This window comes from Lemur catta, chromosome 11 (genome assembly GCF_020740605.2).
Source record: "Lemur catta isolate mLemCat1 chromosome 11, mLemCat1.pri, whole genome shotgun sequence".
NCBI classification, from domain to species: domain Eukaryota; kingdom Metazoa; phylum Chordata; class Mammalia; order Primates; family Lemuridae; genus Lemur; species Lemur catta.
In genome coordinates, this window is record NC_059138.1 from 81,248,027 (window position 1) to 81,269,768 (window position 21,742).

Here is a 21,742-nt window from a genome sequence, read left to right on the forward strand (position 1 = left end):
AAAGGAGGACTATTGTATGTCTTTATTGATTTTCTGCCCAATTCTGATAGAGAAGTGTTGAAGTCTCCAACTATAGTAGGGGATTCATCTATTCCTTCTTGTAGTCCCTTCATTTGTTGCCTCACATATTCTGATGCTCTGTTTTTAGGAGCATACGTGTTAAGGACTGTTGTCTTCTTAGAGAACTGACCCCTTTGTTATTAAGTAATACCCCCCTTCATCCACGATAACTTTCTTTGTTTTGAAGTCTGTTCTGTCTGAAATTAATATAGCTACTCTTGCTTTCCTTTGATAAATGTTACCATGGTATATCTTTCTGCATCTATTTACTTTTAATCTATCTGTGTCTTTATATTTAAAGTGGGTTCCTTATAGACAATGTATAGCCGAATCTTGTTCTTTGATCCACTCTGACAATTTCTGTCTTTTAATTGGTGCATTTAAACCATTGACATTCAGAGTGATTATTGATATAGTTGGATTAATACCTATCATATATGTTACTGTTTTCTATTTTTTGTCTTTGGTTTTTGTTTTTATTTTTATCTTTCACTCTTTTTCTGCCTTTTGTGGTTTTGATTAAACATCTTATATGAATCCATTTTCTCTCCTCTCTTAGCATATCAGTTGTACTTCTCATTATTCCATTTCTAGTGGTTGCCCTAGAGTTTGTAATAAACGTTTACAACTAAGCCCATTTTCAAATAACACTATACCACTTCACATGTAGTGACAGCATCATATAATAATAAAAGAATTCTTATTTTTTCCTCCTGTCCCTTGTATCATTGCTATCATTCATTTCACTTACATAACCAAATACAATGTTGCTACTATTATTTTAAATAAACTGTTGTTAGGTAAATTAAGAATAGGAACCATAAAATTTTTATTTTACCTTCAATGATTCTTTCTTTGTTGTTCTTCCTTTTTTATGTAGATTCAAGTTTCTTACTATATTATTTTCCTTCTCTGTAAAGAACTACTTCCTATGTTTCTTGCAAGGCAAGTCTATTGACAATAAATTCTCTCAAATTTTGTTTGTCTAAGAAAGTCTTTATTTCTCCTTCACTTTTGAAGGATTATTTTTCAGGGTACAGAATTCTAGGATGATGTTTTTTTCTCTCAACACTTTAAATATTTTACTCCATTTTTTTCTTGATCACAGGAAGGAGAAGTCAGATGTAATTCTTATCTTTGTTGCTTTATAGGTAAGGTGTTTTTCCCCCTCTGGTGTTCTCTGAGCTTCCTATACCTGGGTTTAATGTTTGACATCAATTCAGGGGAAATTTTCAGTCATCATTTCAGATATTTCTAATGTCCTTTTCTCCTTTTCTTCTCCTTCTTGTATTTCTATTATGCATAACTTATACCTTTCACAGTTGTCTCACAGTCCTTGGATATGCTGTTCTTTTTTTTTTTCAGTCTTTGTTCTCTTTGCTTTTCAGTTTTGGAGTTTTCTATTGATATATTCTCAAGCTCAGGGATTCTTTTCTCAACATTTCCAGTCTACTAATAAGCTCATCAAAAGCATTCTTCCTTTATGTTAGTGTTTTTGCTCTCTAGCATTTCCTTTTATAACTCATTGTTAGGACTCCCACCTCCTACATTGCCCATCTGTTATTGCATACTGCCCACTTTATCCATTAGAGCTCTTAGCATATTAGTCACAGTTGTTTTACATTCCCTGTCTGATTGTTATAAAAACCCTGCGACATCTACCATGTCCAGTTCTGATGCTTGCTCTTTCTCTTCAAACTGGGTTTTTTTTTTTTTTTTTTTTGCCTTTTAGTATACCTTGTAATTTTTTTCTTGATAGTCAGTTATGATGATTTGGGTAGAAGGAACTTCTGTAAATAGGCTGTTACTAATGGGATGATGAGGGGTGTGTGTGTGTGTGCGTGTGTGAGACACATTCTATAGTTCTATGATTAGGTCTCAGTCTTTCAGGGAGCCTGTGCCTCTGACTATGAACTTGACAAGTGTTTTCCAGTTTTTCTCCCCTCTTAGCTCGGACAGGATGGCTAAAACGGACTAGATTAGGAATTTCCCTTCTCTCACATGAAAGGCTAGAGCTGGCTGGAGTTGGGTATTTTTTTTCTCTCAGGTCAGTTAGGCCCTGGTTATTAGTTTCTTCTGAGGGTCGAGCTTGTTAAGAACAGAATGTTCTGGTGTATTTCCAAATGGTTCTTTACCTGTTTCTTCCTCACCCCATATCTCACCCCAGCCCCCACAAACATGAGGAGTTTTTTCCCTCCAATAATTTCTAGTCAAACTCCTGGAGGTAAGACACACAAATGTGTGGGCACACGCCCCTGTGCCTGGGTCCCCTGGAATTTTTGATTCTCAGCTTGTCCACATGTAGCCTCCAGCAATTTGTCAACTTCAGTTCAGGTTTCCCCTCCCTGGTACAGGTTTCTGTGGCAATTTCGGCTCTGGTAAGTTGTGATTCTCTGTATCTACCTGTTTCTCCCCAATTTTGGAGGCAGTGGTTTTCCCAGTGGTCTTACTTCTCTTAAGGATGTAAGAACTTTTGTTGATTTTCCAGTTTGTTCAGCTTTTTACTTGCTATTAGGACAGAGTGGCACCTTCCAGGCTCCATGATGTTGAACCCACCACATTTTAATTGATTTCCTTTTACTACCTTTGCAGGCACAGAGGTGTACAGGAGTGAGGCGTGCAGAAAGGGGAGGGCTTCAGCCATTCAGCATAGCCAGCCAATTGACAGTTGGAATTAGGATGGATCATGGGAGAATCAAGTCAATGATGGTGATGATCCTTATCGTCATAAATCTCAAGAACAGAGGGAGGATCCCCAGATGGCAGAGCCTATGGCAGGGGGACAGGGCCGTTTTCACTCAAAAGTGCTGAAATTTAAACCTTTGACATTACTTTCAAAGGAGGCTTTCTATATTAATTATAGTCACAGAGATCTACCAACAGAATTGAAAAGTCTTCCTCATATAGCTTAATAGTTTTATCCATTTCTGGACCACATTCTTTAAAGTGTACAGTGAATTTAGTCATTTCTATAAATCTTGTAATTGTGAATAACACAATTACATTGCTCTGTATTTTTGATGCCCCCCCCCAAGCCATTAATTACATTTAAGGTGTATCATAATTGTTATCAATTCTGTTTTGCATTTTTCTTCTAAAAATGTTAGTAGTTTAGTCCTCACCTGATCTCTGAGAGCTCCTGGGCTTAGGATACGGAATTTGTGATTTAGAGGGAGATAAATAGATAACAGGAAGCAAGACGAGACAGAGACCAGAGTCAGGTTTGCTAAGGCAACACTGAGAACAATGGAGGGCTGGACCAGACAGTGGGCAGGGGCGGGGTGACCCAGCACATGGTCACTGGATAGGATTGGGCTGCTCCCTGAAGCAGCCTCTCCCTGCATGACCCAGGTTCTTGGAGGAATCCCTGAGTTCTCAGGTATCCTACCTCCTTACAACATCCAGTGGCTCTGCCTGTGGGTAGGAAATATAATTGCTGCATAATTAGCCCATGAATTATTGAGAACTGACTGGTGTGAAATAATGAGGAAGGATGCCCTCTGGGTTAGGAAATACATTTAATACTGGAAGACTGACATTCAAGTAAAACTAAATCATGAGGTTGTCATTTTCAGGGCCTACATCAACCTAGAGCTGTAGCTGATTGCTTAAAATAAGTTGTAAGAAGAACACACCATATGAGGAGAAATTTCTATCAGCTCACAGCTAATATGGATACTGGGAAATTATAAACATACAAAGTGAACAGCAGACAGAACCATGCAGGGGACATCCTTTATAACATCTGTCCTTCTTCAAAGTAGCCCACCTCATGCTAGTGAGAATTAGTCATTTTAGGAAGAAAAATATTACTCCTCCTGTCCCCACCATGTACTCAGGAGTGGATCCTTCTTTCAGTGACTTGCTGGGCCCATTCTTTCTTCACACTCATGCCCACTTGTCCCTTGTACAGTTCACATGTTGGACAGTTGTGTCTGCCCTGTGTCTGATCCTGGTGTGTCACTGGCTCTCACACTCTCCGCTCCATAGCCATCCACAGAAGGGCAAGGGGCTTCCAGATTAACCCGGGCCACGTCCCTTTCACTCCATTGTGTTGCTCTTGGGAGTTGCTCTCTGGCACCCCATTCGGGACATTTGTGTGTGCTGCCCCTTTTGGCTTCTGTGCCTGTTTCTAGCTTGCTCACCTGGCTCCCTGCTCTAGGCCCAGCAGGACTTCTCCAGCCAAGCTGACATCTCCCCCAGTAGTACCTGGCTCCTATGAGCTATATAAATAGATTCACTGAATAGGCTGTTTTAATACTTTTAAATAATTTTCTTCAGAGCAGTCTAGTCATAGTTCATCTGTAGTCATACTTTTTACTTTTTTTTCTTTTAAAAAACTAATTCATTAATTCAACAAACATCTACTGAAAGCTTTCTATGCTCAAGTATTGCACCTGCCCTGGAGATAAAAAGCTCTCTCCTTTCTTCCCCCTTTCCTCTTAACTTTTCTTCCTTCTTTCCTGCTTTCATAAACATGTAGTCAGTATTTTGCTAAATTCCTGGTGATACAAAGATGAATAAAATGTAGTCTCAGCCTTCAAAAGCTTTTCATCTAGTTAGCAAGAAAAAAGTAAATGTACAATTAAAATACAAACAGGTGTGGTAAGTGGGATGCCGGAGGTTTGCATAGGGTATTACGAAAATGTGTGTGTGCATGACCTTAAATGTGTGTGTCTCTGTGTGTGCATATGATCATGTGCGTGTGTGTGTCTGTGTTTGTGCATGTGTTTGCATGTGTTCCTGTGAATGGTGGGGGTGGGGCCTTCGCCTGGGGAGGGTCAGGAAAGCTTCCAGAGGAAGTGACCCTAGAGCTGAGGTCCAAAGAAGTAGCATTTGTCTGGGGGTAGGGGTTTTGGATGTGCCAAACAGAGTGAACATCTCATGCAAATATCCTGAGGCAAAAACCTCCTGGTGTGTGCGGAGAACTACAAGTGGTTTGGAGTCAGTTGTGCTGTGGAGTAGCAAGGGATGAGTCTGGAAAAGCCCTCAGGGACCAGTTCAGGACGAGTCTTGTGCATGGGACTAGGAATCCTACAAAGGGTGTGAAGACACTGAAGAATTTTATGTACGGGAGTACCATAATTAGGTTTGCATTACAAAGATACTAGTCTGGCTAGAATGTAGATTATGGAATTGCAGGCCACTGGGCAAGCCCCCAGGCCTGGAGTCCAGTCAGGAGGAGGTGGCAATAATAGTGTCATTAGCCAAGGAAACAGGGTCCCTGCCTTCCAAACACTCACAGTCCGAGGCTCATGATAAATCATTTACCATAATAGAGTGAGGTCAATATTAATAGAGGCAGTTGTACACGATGACAGATCTCTGATCTCCCTGGCCTGTATGATTTTAAGTCCCTTCTGTCTTTAAACTTCTGTGGCTCTAGGCTACCCTGCTGTGGACAGTGATGCTGTTCTTTGAACATCTCTGCTCTAAGGCTCATGGCATGTTGAAGCAGAACACGTAAGAATGTTCATAGGAGCAATGTTCAAGAGGGGAAGCCAGAAAACAACCCAAATATACAAAATTTATATGTAATAACATCTGCATGATGTAATGATTATTTATATATTTCACATATAATAAATAATATCACATATCACAAATAATAAAACTATAGAAAAACTTCTATACATTTTTTATAGAAAGCAAGAGAAGGATGAAGATGGAATTTAGGACGATGCTCACTTGGGTGGGGAAAAGCATGAGCCTGAGAGGGAGCGACCCTAGGGCTAGATGAAGTTATTGTCAAGGTTCTAGATTTTGTTTTGGGTGGTGGGTTTGGGAGCTTGTTACATTATTCAAAGTAACTAAGTAAGTAAATAAATAATAAATGTAAGATGGCCATGCATGGATCACTGATGGGAAGGTGCCATGAGCTGAGGAGTATGGCTTATCCAGTCCAGTGCCCTGAGCTCCATAAAGAGACAAGGTCAAAGCAGGCAGACAGAGGACGATAATGGCAAGGAGCTGTGTTCAGGCAATAGGATATAGTCATTTTGTTGTTGGAATTGTTTGTGAAATTCCCTCTTCTTGGAGAGAAATTGGGCCAGATTGCTACACCATAACCCAAGGGGAGCCTCTGCCCAGAGTGACAAAGGATCTGAATCAGTTTCAATTTTCCACTATTAACAAGAACTGGAACAATAGCTCAGGCCCTTCCCCAGTAAGTACATCAAACTGACGATGAAGCTCCTGCCTCCCAGTTTTCTCATTCCGTCCTGCCCCAGCATCCGAGTCGGAGCTATAATATGCCATGGCGTACTCACAGCTTTACGATGTCACGTCCAAACAAGTAAACCACTAAATAGCAGGTGGTTTTCAAGAACAGTTTTTCTAAGAAAAATAAAGAGGGCAAATAGAATATATCTTTATTATGACAAATTTAACACATGAGTTAACACTGATTATCTTTTTTAGGAACTGAAGCTGAATGATTAATTTGTGATTAATTCAAGTATTTTACTTTAAGGATATGAGGGGAAATGTTACATTTAACGCATCTATTAAATATTATTTCTATTTTAGGTTTGCGTGAATGCCACTTGACTGTACATGCTAAAGATAACCAGTTTATTATCAAAACACAGTTATATTTTTGGTTTTTATGTAGCTCTGTTAGAAATACTCTTCTCTGGTGTTCAGTTGGGGAGAAGACTTCACTTAGGCTACTTAGTTTTTGTTGTTGTTGACCCAGAGATAAAAGACCAGCTGTTACAGGTGTCCCTGCACTGCCATCTTCATCAAAGAACACAGATAACACACAACACACATACACAATCACTGATGAAATAATCTCCCCTCACCCCTTAGGAGAGTATAAGAACATTTTGTGGGTTGATCCATCTACGCCATCAAACATGTTAGCTCAAACATGATCCTGTTTCTTTAGTTTGTGAGTCTACTGTGGAACCCTGGTAATTTAACTTCGGATCTAAGTATAGTTGGGGACAGATAAGCTGTCCTGGAAAGAGATGGAAAACCCTGTCTGAGGAGAATTTATCTTGTCATGAGCATCTCAAATGGGAGCCCCAGGCCTGGCTTGGAGGGTGGAGGGGTGAAACAACGGGATAAATATAGCAAACTCTCCCTGGCATTTCAATTTTACTAATGTTCAATAATATTAAATATTACTTTTATATTAAAATAGATATGTTCATATGACTTGTTTTATAATAAAGCATGAGCCTTAAAACACATTGTGCTCTTGAAGTGCGTGATTAAAACTATACCTCCACATTACTATTTATCTCACAGTAATAAAAGAATTGTAAGGGAATGCTAGGAACAGCCACATAACAATAAATTAGATAATTAAATGAAATGGAAAAATTCCTAGAAAGACACAGAATGCCAAAAACTGACTGGAGAATGAATAGACAATTTTAATAAATATATAACAAGTAAAAACATTGAATTAGTAACCCAAAACTTTTCACAAAGAAAAGCCCAGGACAGGATGGCTTCATTGGTAAACTCCCCCAATAAAGAAGACTACAGACCAAAATCTCTTACGAATATAGCCACAAAAGTTCTTAACAACATACAAGCAAATAAAATCTAGCAATATAGAAAAAGTTATACACCATGATCAAATAATATTTATCCTAGAAATGCAAGATTGGTTTAACATCTGAAAATCAATGAAGTATACCACATCAATAGAATAAAAACAGATACTATATGATCATCCAATACATGTAGAAGATATCTGACAAAAATACAGCACCCTTTTATTGTTAAAAACCCCACAAAACAAAAATAAAAAATGAGAATAAAAAGGAATTTCTTTAACCTGATAAAGGTTATCTACAAAACCACACGACTAACATGATATTAAATGGTGAAAGATTAAATACTTCCCTCCTAAGATCAGGAAAAGACAAGAATACCTGCTCTTGCCACTTCTATTCAACGTAATACTGGAAGTGCTAGCCAGGAGAAGTAGGCAGGAATAAGAGTAAAAAGCATCCAGATTAGATAGAAAGAAGTAAGCTATTTTGCAAATGACATGATCTCATATGTAGAAAATCCTAAGCAATCCATCAAAAAGCCCTAAGAACCAATAAATGAGTTCATCATGGTTGCAGGATACAAGATCAATATGCAAAATCAACTGTATTTCTATAAAGCAGAAATGAGAACTTAAAAAATGAAATTAAGATAAAACAGTTCCAGAGAGGATGGGGCAAGAGGGCTGATTTAGAGACATCGGTTGCCAGATTGTCGCAAAAAGAAGAAAAAGTTTTAGGTAAAAAAAAAAAAAAAAAAAAAAAAACATAGCTCAGGTGCAATTCTGGGGGAAAAGTGCCAGAACCTATAAGAGATTCCACAGGAAAAAGTTGTGGAGCAGAAGAAGATGGAGCAAGATTTTGGTAGAGATCAACTCCCTGAAAAACTTGGAGTCCTGTGGAAAGGGTAGGTGGGGTTTTGTTTATCCTTCCCTCACACCTCTGGTAGTCAGCAGGCTCCTGCGCTGCTGGGGAGCTTCTCTACCCTCATGAGCCCCAAAGCTGCTGCTGCCAGTGAACTGGGAGCTTCTTGAAAACAAAGCACTGGGCTGCCAACCCCCTTGGGGTTGGTCCCTGTCACCACAGACCTGAGCTGAGACGGTAGCCCCCATACTGGTTCTCCACCCACTATGTTCCTTTGTCCTCCCCAGGGAGTTTCAGTGCCTCAGTTTTCATGTCACTGGTTCCCACACAAACATTTCCCAACTCCTGCCCAGACTGTGATGGCCACAGGAGCTGGTGGGTCCTGGAGGATCTGTGTGTGTGATCCCAGAGCTTGGACATTCTGGGCAGGCTGCCTCCCAGGGAGAGGGACAAAGACGACCAGAGTACCAGCTCTCTTCCATTCAGACTCTTTTCCTCTCCTGTCTCTTCCCCATCCACTGCTGCCAAGTGGCATGGGTTCTTCAAGGCACAACTGAGCCAGGGTCCTCAGGAGTGGCTTCTTCCCTGCTGTTGATTTATCCACCACACTGAGGCTTCCACAGAGAGTGAAACTCACAACTTTCTTCTTAAAGACCTGCAGCAGAACAAGGGGTGCTTGGACTTTGAGCTCTCTGCCTGAAGCCCTTCCTGGTGCTGCTTGCCTGGCTGCTCCAGCAGAGCAGGGCACACCCCAAAGTGGAGAGACATTAAGCCTACTTGAACACTCCATGGGCAACTCAGGACCAACATGCTTCCCCCTTGCATGGTCAGGACTTGAACTTGGGGGACCAAGGGATAGCCCTCCAGGCTGGACCCTGTACCCCAGGGTTCCATTACATTGCTGCTCGGGGGCACAGAGGGGAGATCTGTGAAATAATCTTGGGAGGTGAGGGAGCCCATGTGGGCAGAACTGAAAGGAGAGTGCAGTGTGGGTCCAAGCTGCAGTGTACTTACAGAGCACCTCTCCTTCAAAAGGAAAGCCACACTTTCAGTTCAAGGCAGGATCCTGGGCAGAAGAGAAGCTTCCTTGTGCCCGCCTTTGTGGAGCCTGAATGCAGGCTCCTCTGACTCAGCCCTGCCCAACCTTGCTCCTCCATCCCCCTCTGCTGTGGTGGAGAATAATGAGAACCCTGGGAGCTCCAGGGCCCCTCTCACCAACTGGGGCATATGAGTGCTTCTCCTGATGGACTAGAGCCAGTCACATGTCCCCCAAAACACCATTGCAGATGGTTCCTTCCTGCAAGCACCACCTACTGGCAGGGAGGACAACTTGTACAACCCATTACACCATTTACCAATTAAATCATACATGGTGTGGCTGACTCTTACCTACAAGCACCATCTGCTGTCTCAGAGATTAAACTTGGAATCCCAATATACTTCACACAAGGCTGGGGAAAGAGAAAGGATTTCAAATATCTCCATCTTCCCTTATCAGCAAGAGATAGGGAATCTGCTCACACAAAGTATAGCATCACTATAGCCTTCAAATAACTAGCAATTGAGAAAACCACCACATTAAGGATAACCAAGGTATCCATCCAGAACCTAGAACCCCATCAAAGTACTCATGAGCAAAGCCAAAGGTCCATAACCAACATATGCTACAGATACATTCTTAAGAGACAGGGGAAAAAAACCCATATAGTCAAAAGAAGACCCAAAAGCAAGCTACAGCGGCTCCAGATGAGAAGGAATCAGTGCAAGAACTCCAGAAGTATGAAATCAGTGAAAGGACACCCCCAAAGGAACACACCAGTTCTCTAGCAATGGATCCCAACCAAAATGAAAAAACTGAAATGATGGATAAAGAATTCCAAATACGGACTGTAAGGAAGCTCAATAACATCCAAGAGAAAATGGAAAACAAATTCAAAGAAACCAGAAAAAACAATTCAGGAAATGAATGAAAAAGTTACAAAAGAGGTAGATATATTAAAAAGAACCCAAATATAACTTCAGGAATAAAAATTCATTTAGGGAAGTACAAAACACAATGGAAAGTTTTAAGAATAAACTAGAACAAGCAAAAGAAAGAATTTCAGAGGTTGAAGACAACTCTCTCAAATTAACCCAGTCAAAAATAAAGAACAAAGGATCAAGAAGAATGAACAGTCTATGAGAAATATAGGATTATACAAAATGACCAAATATAAGAATCACAGGCATCCCTGAGGGTGAAGAAGAAAAAGCACAAGGGCTAGAAAACATTTGAGGGAATAATTGAGGAAAACTTCTCTGGCCTTGTTAGAAATTTAGACATCCACATACAAGAAGCTCAATGAATACATGGGAGAGTCATTGCAAAAAGGGAATCATCAAGGCATATAATCATCAGACTGGCCAAAGTCAACATGAAGGGGGAACTCCTATCAGCTGTGAGGCAAAAACATCAAGTAATTTACAAAGGAAAAACCAGCAGACTAACAGCAGATTTCTCAAGGGAAACTGTACAAGCCAGAAAGGAATGGGGTTCTACCTTTAGTTTCCTTAAACAGAACAACTGCCAGGCAAGAATTTTATATGCTGATAAAATAAGTTTTATAAATGAAGGAGAAATAATGTCTTTCTCAGACATGCAAACACTAAGGGAATTTGTCACCACTAGACCTGCCCTACAGGAAATACTCAAAAGTGCACTGTACATGCAATAACACAATGGATACACATCAGTGTAAAAACATCCAAAAGTTATAGCTCACATATCTTATAAAAGAATAGCACAAAATGGAAAATAAAACAAAAAAGTATTATCCAACATGTTGAATGGAACAGCATCCCAGATGTCAATACTAACACTCAACATAAACAGCCTGAATTCTCTACTTAAAAGACAAAAACTGGCTGAATCAATGAAAAAACACAACCTAAGTATCTACTGTCTCCAAGAAACACATATCACCCAAAAGGACTCACACAGACTCAAGTCAAAGGGATGGAAAAAGTATGCCACGCAAACAGAAAACAAAAGAAAACAGGTGTAGCCATTCTCATATCAGATAAAATAGATTTTAAATTAACAATGATAAAAAAAGACAAAGATAGTCATTATATAATAGTAATAGGAGCAATTCAACAAGAAGACATAACAATCCTAAATATATATGCACCTAACACAGGAGCTCCCAGTTTCATAAAGCAAACTCTTCTAGATATAAGCAGAGAAATAAACAGTAGAATCTTAACAGTCAGGGACTTCAACACTTCACTGACAGAAATGGCCAGATCACCAAAGCAGAAAATGAACAAAGAAACATTGGACTTAAACAGGATTCTAGAACAAATGGACCTAACTGACATTACAGAACATTCTACCCCAAAACTGCTGAATATATATTTTTATTATTGGCACATGGAACATTTTCCAAGATTGATCATTTTTATTCCACAAAACAAGTCTCAGAAAATTCAAAACCATTAAAATCACACCTTATATCTTCTCAGGCCATAATGGAATAAAATTAAATGTCATTTCCAAGACAAACACTAAAATACACACAAAATTATGGAAATTAAATAACCTGCTGCTGAATGATCCTTGAGTTTTATGAAATTAAAGTGGAAATCAAAAGGTTCCTCAAACTGAATGACCATGGGACACAAGCTTTCAAAATCTATGGGACACAGCAAAAGCAGTCCGAAAGGGAAAGTTCATAGGGTTAAATGCCTACATCAAGATCACAAATTAACAACATAATGTCATAGTCCAAGGAACTAGAAAAAGAACAAACCAAATCAAAAGCCAGTGGAAGAAAGGAAATAACAAAGCTCAGAGCAAACTAACCAAAATGGAAAAAAAACAAACATACAAAGGATCAATGAAACAAAAAGTTGGTTGTTTGAAAAGATAAAAAAATCCATTGACTACCAGCCAGATTAACCAGAAATAGAAGAGAAATTCAAATAACCTCAATCGGAAATGAAAAAGGAGACATTACAACTGATACAGAAATACAGAAATACAAAATATCATCCATGAATACTATGAAAACCTCTATGCAAACAAACTATAAAACCTAGAGGAAATGAATAAATTATTGGAAACACACAATCTCCTAAACCGAAATCAGGAAAAATAGAAACCCTGAGCAGAACAACAATAAGTAGTGAGATTGAAGCAGAAATAAACATATCTCCCAACTACAAAAAGCCCTGGACCAGATGGATTCACAGTCAAATTCTACCAGAACTACAAAGAAGTGGTACCTATTCTACAGAAACTATTCCATAATATTGAGAAGGAGGGAATCCTCCCTAACTCATTCTATGCAGCCAGTATCACCCTGATTCCAAAGCCATGAAAGGACACAACAAAAAAAAAAAAAAAAAGAAAACTACAGACCAATATCTTTCATGAAGATAGATATAAAAATCTTCAATAAAATATTAGCAAACCAAATTCAACAGTACATCAAAAAGATAATCCACTATGATCAAGTGGGTTTCATCCCAGGAATGCAAGGATGTTTCAACATACACAAATCAATGAATGTGATTCACCACATAAACAGAAACAGAAGAAAATACCATATAATCATCTCAATAAATGCAGAAAAATCATTTGACAAAATACAACACCCATCCATGATAAAAACCTTTAACAAACTAGGCATAGAAGGAACATATCTCAAAATTATAGAGGTCATATATGAGAAACCCACAGACAACATCATACTGAATGAGGAAGAGTTGAAAGCATCCACCCTAAGAACTGGAACAAGACAAGTGGGCCCACTGTCATCACTTCTATTCAACATTTTATTGGGAGTCCTAGCCAGAGCAATCAGGAAAGAGAAAAAAATAAAGAGCAACCAAATCAGGAAAGAGGACATGAAACTATCCCTGTTTGTTATGATATGATCTTATATCTAGAAAACCCTAAAGGCTCCAGCAAAACACTCCTGGAATTCATAAATAAATTCAGCAAGGTCTCAGATTATAAAATCAGTGTATACAAATCAGTAGCATTTCTATATACTAATAATGTTCAAGTGGAGAGTCAAATCAAAAACTCAACACCATTGAAAATAGCTAAAAAGAAAATAAATACCTAGGAATATACTTAACAAAGGAGGTTAAAGATCTCTACAAGGAGAACTATAAAATATTGATGAAAGAAATCACAGATGACACAAACAAATGGAAAAACATCCCTGCTCATGGAGTGGTAGAATCAACATTGTTAAACCAAAGTGATTTACAGATTCAGTACAATCCCCATCAAAATACCAGCAGATCTAGAAAAAGTAATACTAAGTTTCATTTGGAACAACTACAAAAAACCCAAATAGTAAAAGCAATTTAAGTAAAAGGATAAGTACGGAGGCATCACATTACCTGACTTTAAATTATACTACAAGGCTACGGTAACCAAAATAGCATGGTACTAGTATAAGAGTAGAGATGTAGACCAATGGAACAGAATAGAGAACTCAGAAATAAAACCATCTACCTATAATCAACTGATCTTTCACAAAGCCAACAACAACATACACTGGGGAAAGGAAGGCCTATTCAATAAATAGTACTGGCAAAATTGGAGAGCCACATGCAGAAGAGTGAAACAGAACCTCTATCTCTCACCATATGCAAAAATTAACTCAAGATGGATTAAAGACTTAAATGTAAGGGATGATACCATAAAAATTCTAGAAGAAAACATAGAAAAAACTCTTTTAGACATCAGCCTAGGCAAAAATTTTGTGATTAAGAACCCAAAGGCAAATGTAGCAACAATAAAAGTAAATAAATGAAACTTAATTAATTTCAAAAGCTTCTGCATGGCAAAGGGAATAATCAACAGAGCAAACATACGACCTAAAGAATGGGGAGGAAATACTCACAAACTATACATCTAACAAAGGACTGATATCAAGAATCTATAAAGAATTCAAACAAGTCAGCAAGAAAAAAACAAACAACCCCATCAAACAGTGGGCAAAAGACCTGAGCAGAAGCTTTTCAAAAGGAGATCCAGGGGTGGGTAACCTGTGGCCTCAAGGCCACAAGTGGCCCTCCAGATCCTCAAGTGTGGCTCCTCAATTGAATCTAAACTTCACAGAATAAATACATTTTAAAAAAGTATCCTTTGTTAAAAAATCCTTTGTTAAAAGGATTTGTTCTGTAAAATTTGGATTCAGTCAAAAGGCCGCACTAAAGGATCCAGAAGGCCACATGTTATGAGCAAACTTATGAAAAAATGTTCAATATCACTAATCATCAGGGAAATGCAAATTTAAACTGCAATGAGATGCCACCTTACTTACCCCTATCAGAATGGCCATTATTAAAAAATCATAAAACAGTAGATGCTGGTGTGGATGCAAAGAGAAATGAACACTAATACATTGTTGGTGAGACTGCAAATTAGTAAAACCTCTATGGAAAACAGTATGAAGATTCTGCAAGAAGTAAATGTAGACCTACCATTTGATCCTAAAATCCCTCTGCTAGGTATCTATCCAAAGGAAATGAAGTCATTTTATCCAAAGGACACTTGCAATCAAATGTTTATCTTAGCACAATTCACAATTGCAAAGATGTGGAATCAACCTAAGCGCCCTTCAGTTCATGACTGGATAAAGAAAATGTGGTGTGTATATGTGTGTGTGTGTGTGTGTGTGTGTGTGTGTGTGTATCATGGAGTACTACCCAACCATAAAAGGAATGATATTATGTCATTTCCAGCAACTTGGATGGAATTGGAGACCATTATCCTAAGTGAAGTATCTCAGGGATGGAAAACCAAACAACATGTGTTCTCACTAATAAGTGGGAGCTAATGGATGGGTACACATCCATTAGCACAAAGCAACATAAAGAATATGAAAACCAAAAAAGGGGGAGGCAGGGAGGGGTATGGAATAAAAACTTACCTATTGAGTTCAATGAACACTACTCTGGTGATGGGCACACTAAATGCCTTGACTTAAGCATATTACAAGATATCCATGTAATAAAAACCCTTGTACTTCCTTAAAAATAAAATAAATTAAAAAAATACCACAACACAGAATAACAATTCCATTTATAATAACATTGAAAAGAATTAGGTATTTAGGAATAAATTTAACAAAAATAGTACAAAGCATATACTCTGAAAACTACATTGTTAAAAGAAGTTAAAGAAGACCTGAATAAATGGAAAGACATTCCATGTTTATGGATTGGTAGACTTAAAAGAAGAAAAAAATTGACAAATTTGACTTCGTTACAATAAAAAAAAGCTTTGTGCTCCAAAGAGTATCATCAAGAAAGTAAAAAGACAACACACAGAACAGGAGAAAAGTTTTGTTAATTTTATCTAGCACATAGTACTAGAATATACAAAGGCCCATTGTAACGCAATAATAAAAAGACAAATAGTCCCATTAAAATATGTGCAAAGGAACTGAATAGATATTTTTCCAAAGAAGATAAACAAATTTCCAGAAAGCACATAGAAAGATGCTCAACATCATTAGCTATCAAGGAAATGCAAATCAAAGCCAAAATGAGATACAATTTCACCGTTACTATAATGTGCTGTAACAAAAAAAGAGAGATAATAACAAGGTTGGTGAGTACGTGGAGAAAATGGAAGCCTTATACAATGCTTGTGGAAATGTAAAATAGTGCATCTTGTTTGGTAACCAGTCTAAATACTACAGTCTAGCAGTTCCTTGAATTGCTTAACATAGAGTAACTAGGTGATTCAGCAATTCTATGCTTATGTATTATATATACCTGAGAGAACCGAAAACATATGTTCACACAAAAACTGTACACAAATATTCATAGCAGTATTTTGCACGATGGTCAAAAAGTGGAAACTACTCAAATGTTCATCAACTAATAAACTGATAAACAAGTGTGCTATATCCATGTGATGGAGTATTACTATTCAGCCATACAAAGTAACGAAGTCCTGATACATGTACAACATGGATGAGCCTCTGAAACATTATGCTGAGGGAAAGAAACCAGTCACAAAAGGCCACATACTGTATAATTCAATTTAAATGAAATGCCTAGAACAGGCAAATTCACAGAGACAGAAAGTAGACTACTGGTTGCTTAGGGCAGGGGAGAATGGTGTTTGGGGGTGATAGCTAGGGGGCATGGAGTTTCATTTTGGTGTAATGAAAATATTCTAAAATAGATTGTGATTTTGGATGCATAACTGGGAATATACTAAAGGCCACTGAATTGTACAGTTTAAATGGGTGAATTGTATGGTACGTGAGTTCTACTGTAATAAAATTGTTTTAAAAACATATCCCCTCCCCCTTAGGTGCTTCTTTCCAGGCTGGCCATTGTGCAGAGGGTCAAGAAGCCTTCATGTCGTAGTACTCAGAGACCCGAGTGCCTTCACTAGTTCGCTGGCTTCTGATCTTGGAGAAGCTGCTTTCCCTCTCTGGACTTTCAATTCCACATCTGAAAAATGTGGGTGTAGGATCTGGGTCCCTTCACTATTGCGTCTGCTAAGTTTGGAGACTTCTATAAGAGACAGTCAAAATTAAGTGAGGGAGCAAGTCACTTTGGAAGCAAGTTTAAAGTATTGCTAAGGCAGAACGAGCTTAGCCTAGAGCAGAGCAATTTAAAAATGGACATTAGGGTACTTTTTGATAAACTTGCAGTACTGGCCAAAAGGCAGAGAAAATTCATCTTATTTCCCATAAGATAAGAGGTGCTTGTCCGTGTGTGTGCGTGTTTCTTAGAATTCTGTTCAGCTCAAGTAAAAGTGTATGGCCGCAGGCTTCTCCCCACACTCTCAGCAGGACCACTGGAACGATCAGTTTCTTCTAGTGGAGTCTGTGATTGTTGGCTTGAGAGGCCCCAGGAGCGATGGCTGATGAGGGACATGAGATTCTTAGATCAATGCGGAAGATGCAGAGCAGAAATTAGCAAAATCTCCAAAAAGAGCCAGATATCCCCAGTCAGCCATGGTCGGATGGTAACCTGACAGCTATTGATACAACTGAAGAAAAGATTGGCCTTAACATATTGAAAGTAACTTATTTAACATAAAAATTATACTGTTAACCCCTGCCTGTGACTAGGAAGGTATGAGAGTATTTAATTTCTACAGATTCAAATGGTAGGGACTTGGAACAGCATAGGAAAAAAGAAAGTGTGGCCATTCCAAAGGGCAAAAAAGGGTTAAAAAAAAGACCACTTGAGCAGTCATCGTCCATTAGGTGTATACACACATGGGTGTAAATAAAACCTAGGACATTCCAATGTATAAGTCACCTTCATGTTTACCATTATTTCCATTTTCATAAGAATCTTTTAAGGGAGTGGTTATTTTTATCCTCATTTTATAGGAAAGAACATCGAGGCTTAGAGAACTTAAGATCACAGACACATCAATCAACCGAGGTTGAAATCTCTTACTCCAAAAGCCCTTGCTATTCATAGCACACCTTTCAATATGCTGAGGACATTTTATTTGATGCCTTATCTGCTGCAGGTATCTCAGGTATTGTGTCCATTAACTATGAGAAACCTGAAACATAGTGAGACCAACTGACCACACAATTCTGTGACTATGAATTCCAGGATGCATGTAGATTTTCAGAACCTACAGAGTGTGAGGAGGGTTGCCTTCTCCATTTTCAGTCTCCATGAGTTTTTAACTATAATATTTCATCGAGATAAGATATTTGCATAGGTGACCCAAGAAAGTGAAGATCTGGCAAGACTCTCAGGGCATCTGATTCTGTTGACCCCTAGTGAGAATGATTCTATTAATCATTTTTCCATTAACAATTCTGAGATTCTTCCAAGGTGTTTACTAATGAGAGCCGGAGGCAAAAGCAGTGGGTGAAACTGAAGGTCACGAATGCTTTGCACAATTTGGAAAAACTGTCTTCACAGGCACAGGGAAGGGCAACGTGATTTACTGAGAGATTATTTTCAGCAATGTTGCTTACGTGATTTCCCTGCTAAGGTTATGTTTTATTTTGCACTTGTTTACCTTTGGAGGTGAAAGTAACACTTAAAAAGCATTTTTTAAAAAATAATTGTGAGTACATGTGGTGCTTATTTTTCCATTTTTGCCACATTTGGGAATAACACCAATTGGGTATCGGACAGAGGTGGGGGCTGTGGGGAAGGGATGGGTGTATACCTACTTGATGAGTGCGATGCGCACTGTCTGGGGAATGGACACGCTTGAAGTTCTGACTGGGGGGGATGGGGGGAGGGGATGGGTGCATACCTACGTGATGAGTGCGATGAGCACTGTCTAGGGAATGGACACGCTTGAAGCTCAGACTCGGGGGGATGGAGGGGTATGGGCAATATATATAACCTGAACTTTTGTACCCCCATAATGAGCTGAAATAAAAATAAATAAACAAATAAATAAATAAAATAGAATCAACAACAACAACAAAAAATTGTGTGTTTATGTGCACAATTTCACCTCCTTGTACCTTCCCCCCACCCATTCTCCTGCTTACCAGACAGAGGCAATATCAGGTTCACACAGACTCTGTGAGCCAAGTCTGTTACGTTTCTGGGAGAAATCCTGAGCTTGGAGACAGTCTATCTTGTTCATCCGATACAACTCGCACAACCATTCTGCACGCTGTTTTCCACAGCTGTAGAATGCAAACAATACTGCCCACCCTGCCTTTCCATCTGTCAAATGTAACGACCCTTTAACCTGAACTGAGTGCTGTATTTTCATCAGGAGGTAAAATGTTAATTGATAAAATGAAAATAATTCCAGACAGCTTTCTTAATCCTTTGAAATTGCACCCATTGAAAAGGCAACCCACAATTGAAACCAGAAATATCTATCTTGTTTCCCTCAGTGAAATGTCAACTTCCACTTCACCAGAACCTGCCTTTTCGCCTCTTGTTTTACTTCCGCAGACTCTGACATTTGCTGTTCTAAGTCAGGAGGAGCCAGGGTGGTACCTTGAAGCTCAGCAACCTTGTTTCAAGTTGTTTTATATTTTGCTAGCACATTAAGAAGAGGGGATAACGTAGGAAATAGGAGTTTTAATCAGTGTTTCACCTTTGAACAATACAACTTTGCCTAAAGAGAGAGCAGTCAAACTCAAAGTACCAATGGTTATACCTGTCAGTGTGGTCTACCAGACAGAAATGTCAACCAGTTAAAGCAAGGCCTAGTGATACTTGCAACTATTCTTCACTTTTTTCCTTTTGTAAAATGGTAACAATATTTTCTCTCATCTTGTCTAACTTACAGCTGTGAAAATATCAAGTAAGGTTTATAACAGATTATGAATGCTCAATGATAGGGAGATAAATAAAACATAGAACATTTATATGGTAAAAAACTATAGAGCAATTAAGAGGCTTAACCTGGGTCTATATATCTTAACATGTATAGATACTAAAAACATAATGTTGAGTGAAAAACAAAAAAGTTGCACAGCAATGCATACAACAGACCATTGGTGTAAAATTAAAGCCTCTGCAGAGAATTATGGAAAGATGATGGTGGAGGCAGTGGAATTTTGGAATCCCTTTAAATCTCTACATACACACACAAAAGCACCTGGGTAGCAAAACCAAAGCCCAATAGATAACAGTTACGACAAAACTAGGTATCTCCACGAACCCCAACATGCAAGCAGGTAAGGCTCAACCACTTCACAACCACAAGACCTGCAGGTCATCAACTTATGTACCAGAGAAAGTAGAGGAAAGCGATGGATGTCAGATAAACCTGAGAGCTGGAGAATCCATGAATAGCTAACAGGTATTGAGATAGGGCCAATCAGAGAGCAGCAGCTGAAACTAGGAGGGCTTTTGCCCACTGCAATAGCTGGTGAGTGCAGGGAGCTCACGGTTAGAAGGACTAAGGGGCTGGAGTGGTCTAGCTCTCACAAACTCTAGAAACAGACCCATAGGAGCTCCCTCCCAGGACAGGGCCCACAGTGAGGAGAAACTGCTGGGTTGGGGATAAAAATTGAGCTGAGGTAGAGAGAGGTAAGAGAGAGAGAGGTAGAGAGAAAGTCCAGATAAAAGTGGTGGGGGAACGGAGTCAGGAAACCCCAGAAAGCAAGCTGCCATCATTTTTTAAACACTACCCCAAAACAGCAGAGGAAGGGGCTCTGTGTATTTAGAAAAACTACCCTGAACCCCCTCTCTTTCTAAGAGTTTTTGAAAACTAATTTCACATAAAAATGAGCAGCAGAAATGTATCTGGGTCAACTCCCATACAAAGTTATTATAAGAAAAAAAAAAGAGTAAGGAACAGAGTAACATTCCTACAGATAGTAGAGGCATGCCAGAAAATCATGCCAAAAAAAGAGATCAAAACATAGCATATTATTTCAAAACGAGCTAAGAGGCATTAATAAAATGGTGTAAGACATGAAAGAACAGCAGAAATCAGAATTAGAAAAACTCAGATATGGAATAAAAGAATTCGGGGAAGAATAAAAAAATTAACAAAGAAGTGAAGTCTAAACTAGAATGAACACAAAAACAGTAAAAACAATAGATGATGTTTTAAGTGAAACAGAAGGTGAAAAGGAAGAACAATTTTAAGATAAAAAAGAAGAGATAAAGGGTATTTAAGAGATAGGTAAGATATTGAAGACAGGCAAAGATAATTCAAAATATGAACAATAGAAGTTCCAGAAGAAGAAACCCAAACCAAGGAAACTGAACAAATGCTAAAAACTTGCCTAAAATTAGAAAACATATATTTGAAATTACATTGAGAGAGTGCACTGCATGCCTGGGAACATCAATACACAACAGCTAACACCAAGACATATTCTAGATAACTAAGCTTTATAGGAAAAAGAAAAAAAATCCTCTGAATTTCAAGGCAAAAACAGCAAATGACTTACAAAGAAAAAGAAAATTAGATTATCAGTTGGCTTTTTAATAATATATTTAAGATGCTTAGAGAAAGAAATCGTAAGCCAAGGATTTTTATATCCAGAAAAACATTGACTTTCAGGTATAAAGGGTGAAGACAGCCTACTACCAACATGCAAGGATTCAGGGAATGTTGTTCTCATGAACCCTTCCTGAGGAACGAACTTTAGACAACAACTCAAGTAGAGAGACATCCACATAAGGGCTGGTGGTGAACAATAATCACATAGTTGCTGATGGAGCTAAGACCAAATGAGAGCAAAAAAGAAACAAGTATTTTATGGAATGACTCTACGCTCAGACAATTTAGTACAATGATGCAAAGGGTGCAGAAGGTGGAAAGGCATTCAATAAAGATAAAATATATTAGTAACGGCAGTATTAGAACTGAT

At 38.6% G+C, this 21,742-nt stretch overlaps 1 protein-coding gene across 1 annotated transcript in view; it reads right to left on the reverse strand.

The window, feature by feature from the left end:
* AOAH (acyloxyacyl hydrolase) overlaps positions 1-21,742 on the reverse strand; it is a 201,322-nt gene that overhangs the window by 151,295 nt on the left and 28,285 nt on the right. Inside the window, exon 3 of the mRNA XM_045564068.1 lies at positions 6,330-6,396. Coding sequence (XP_045420024.1) covers positions 6,330-6,396 — 67 coding nt within the window. The remainder of the gene's footprint in view (positions 1-6,329; positions 6,397-21,742) is intronic.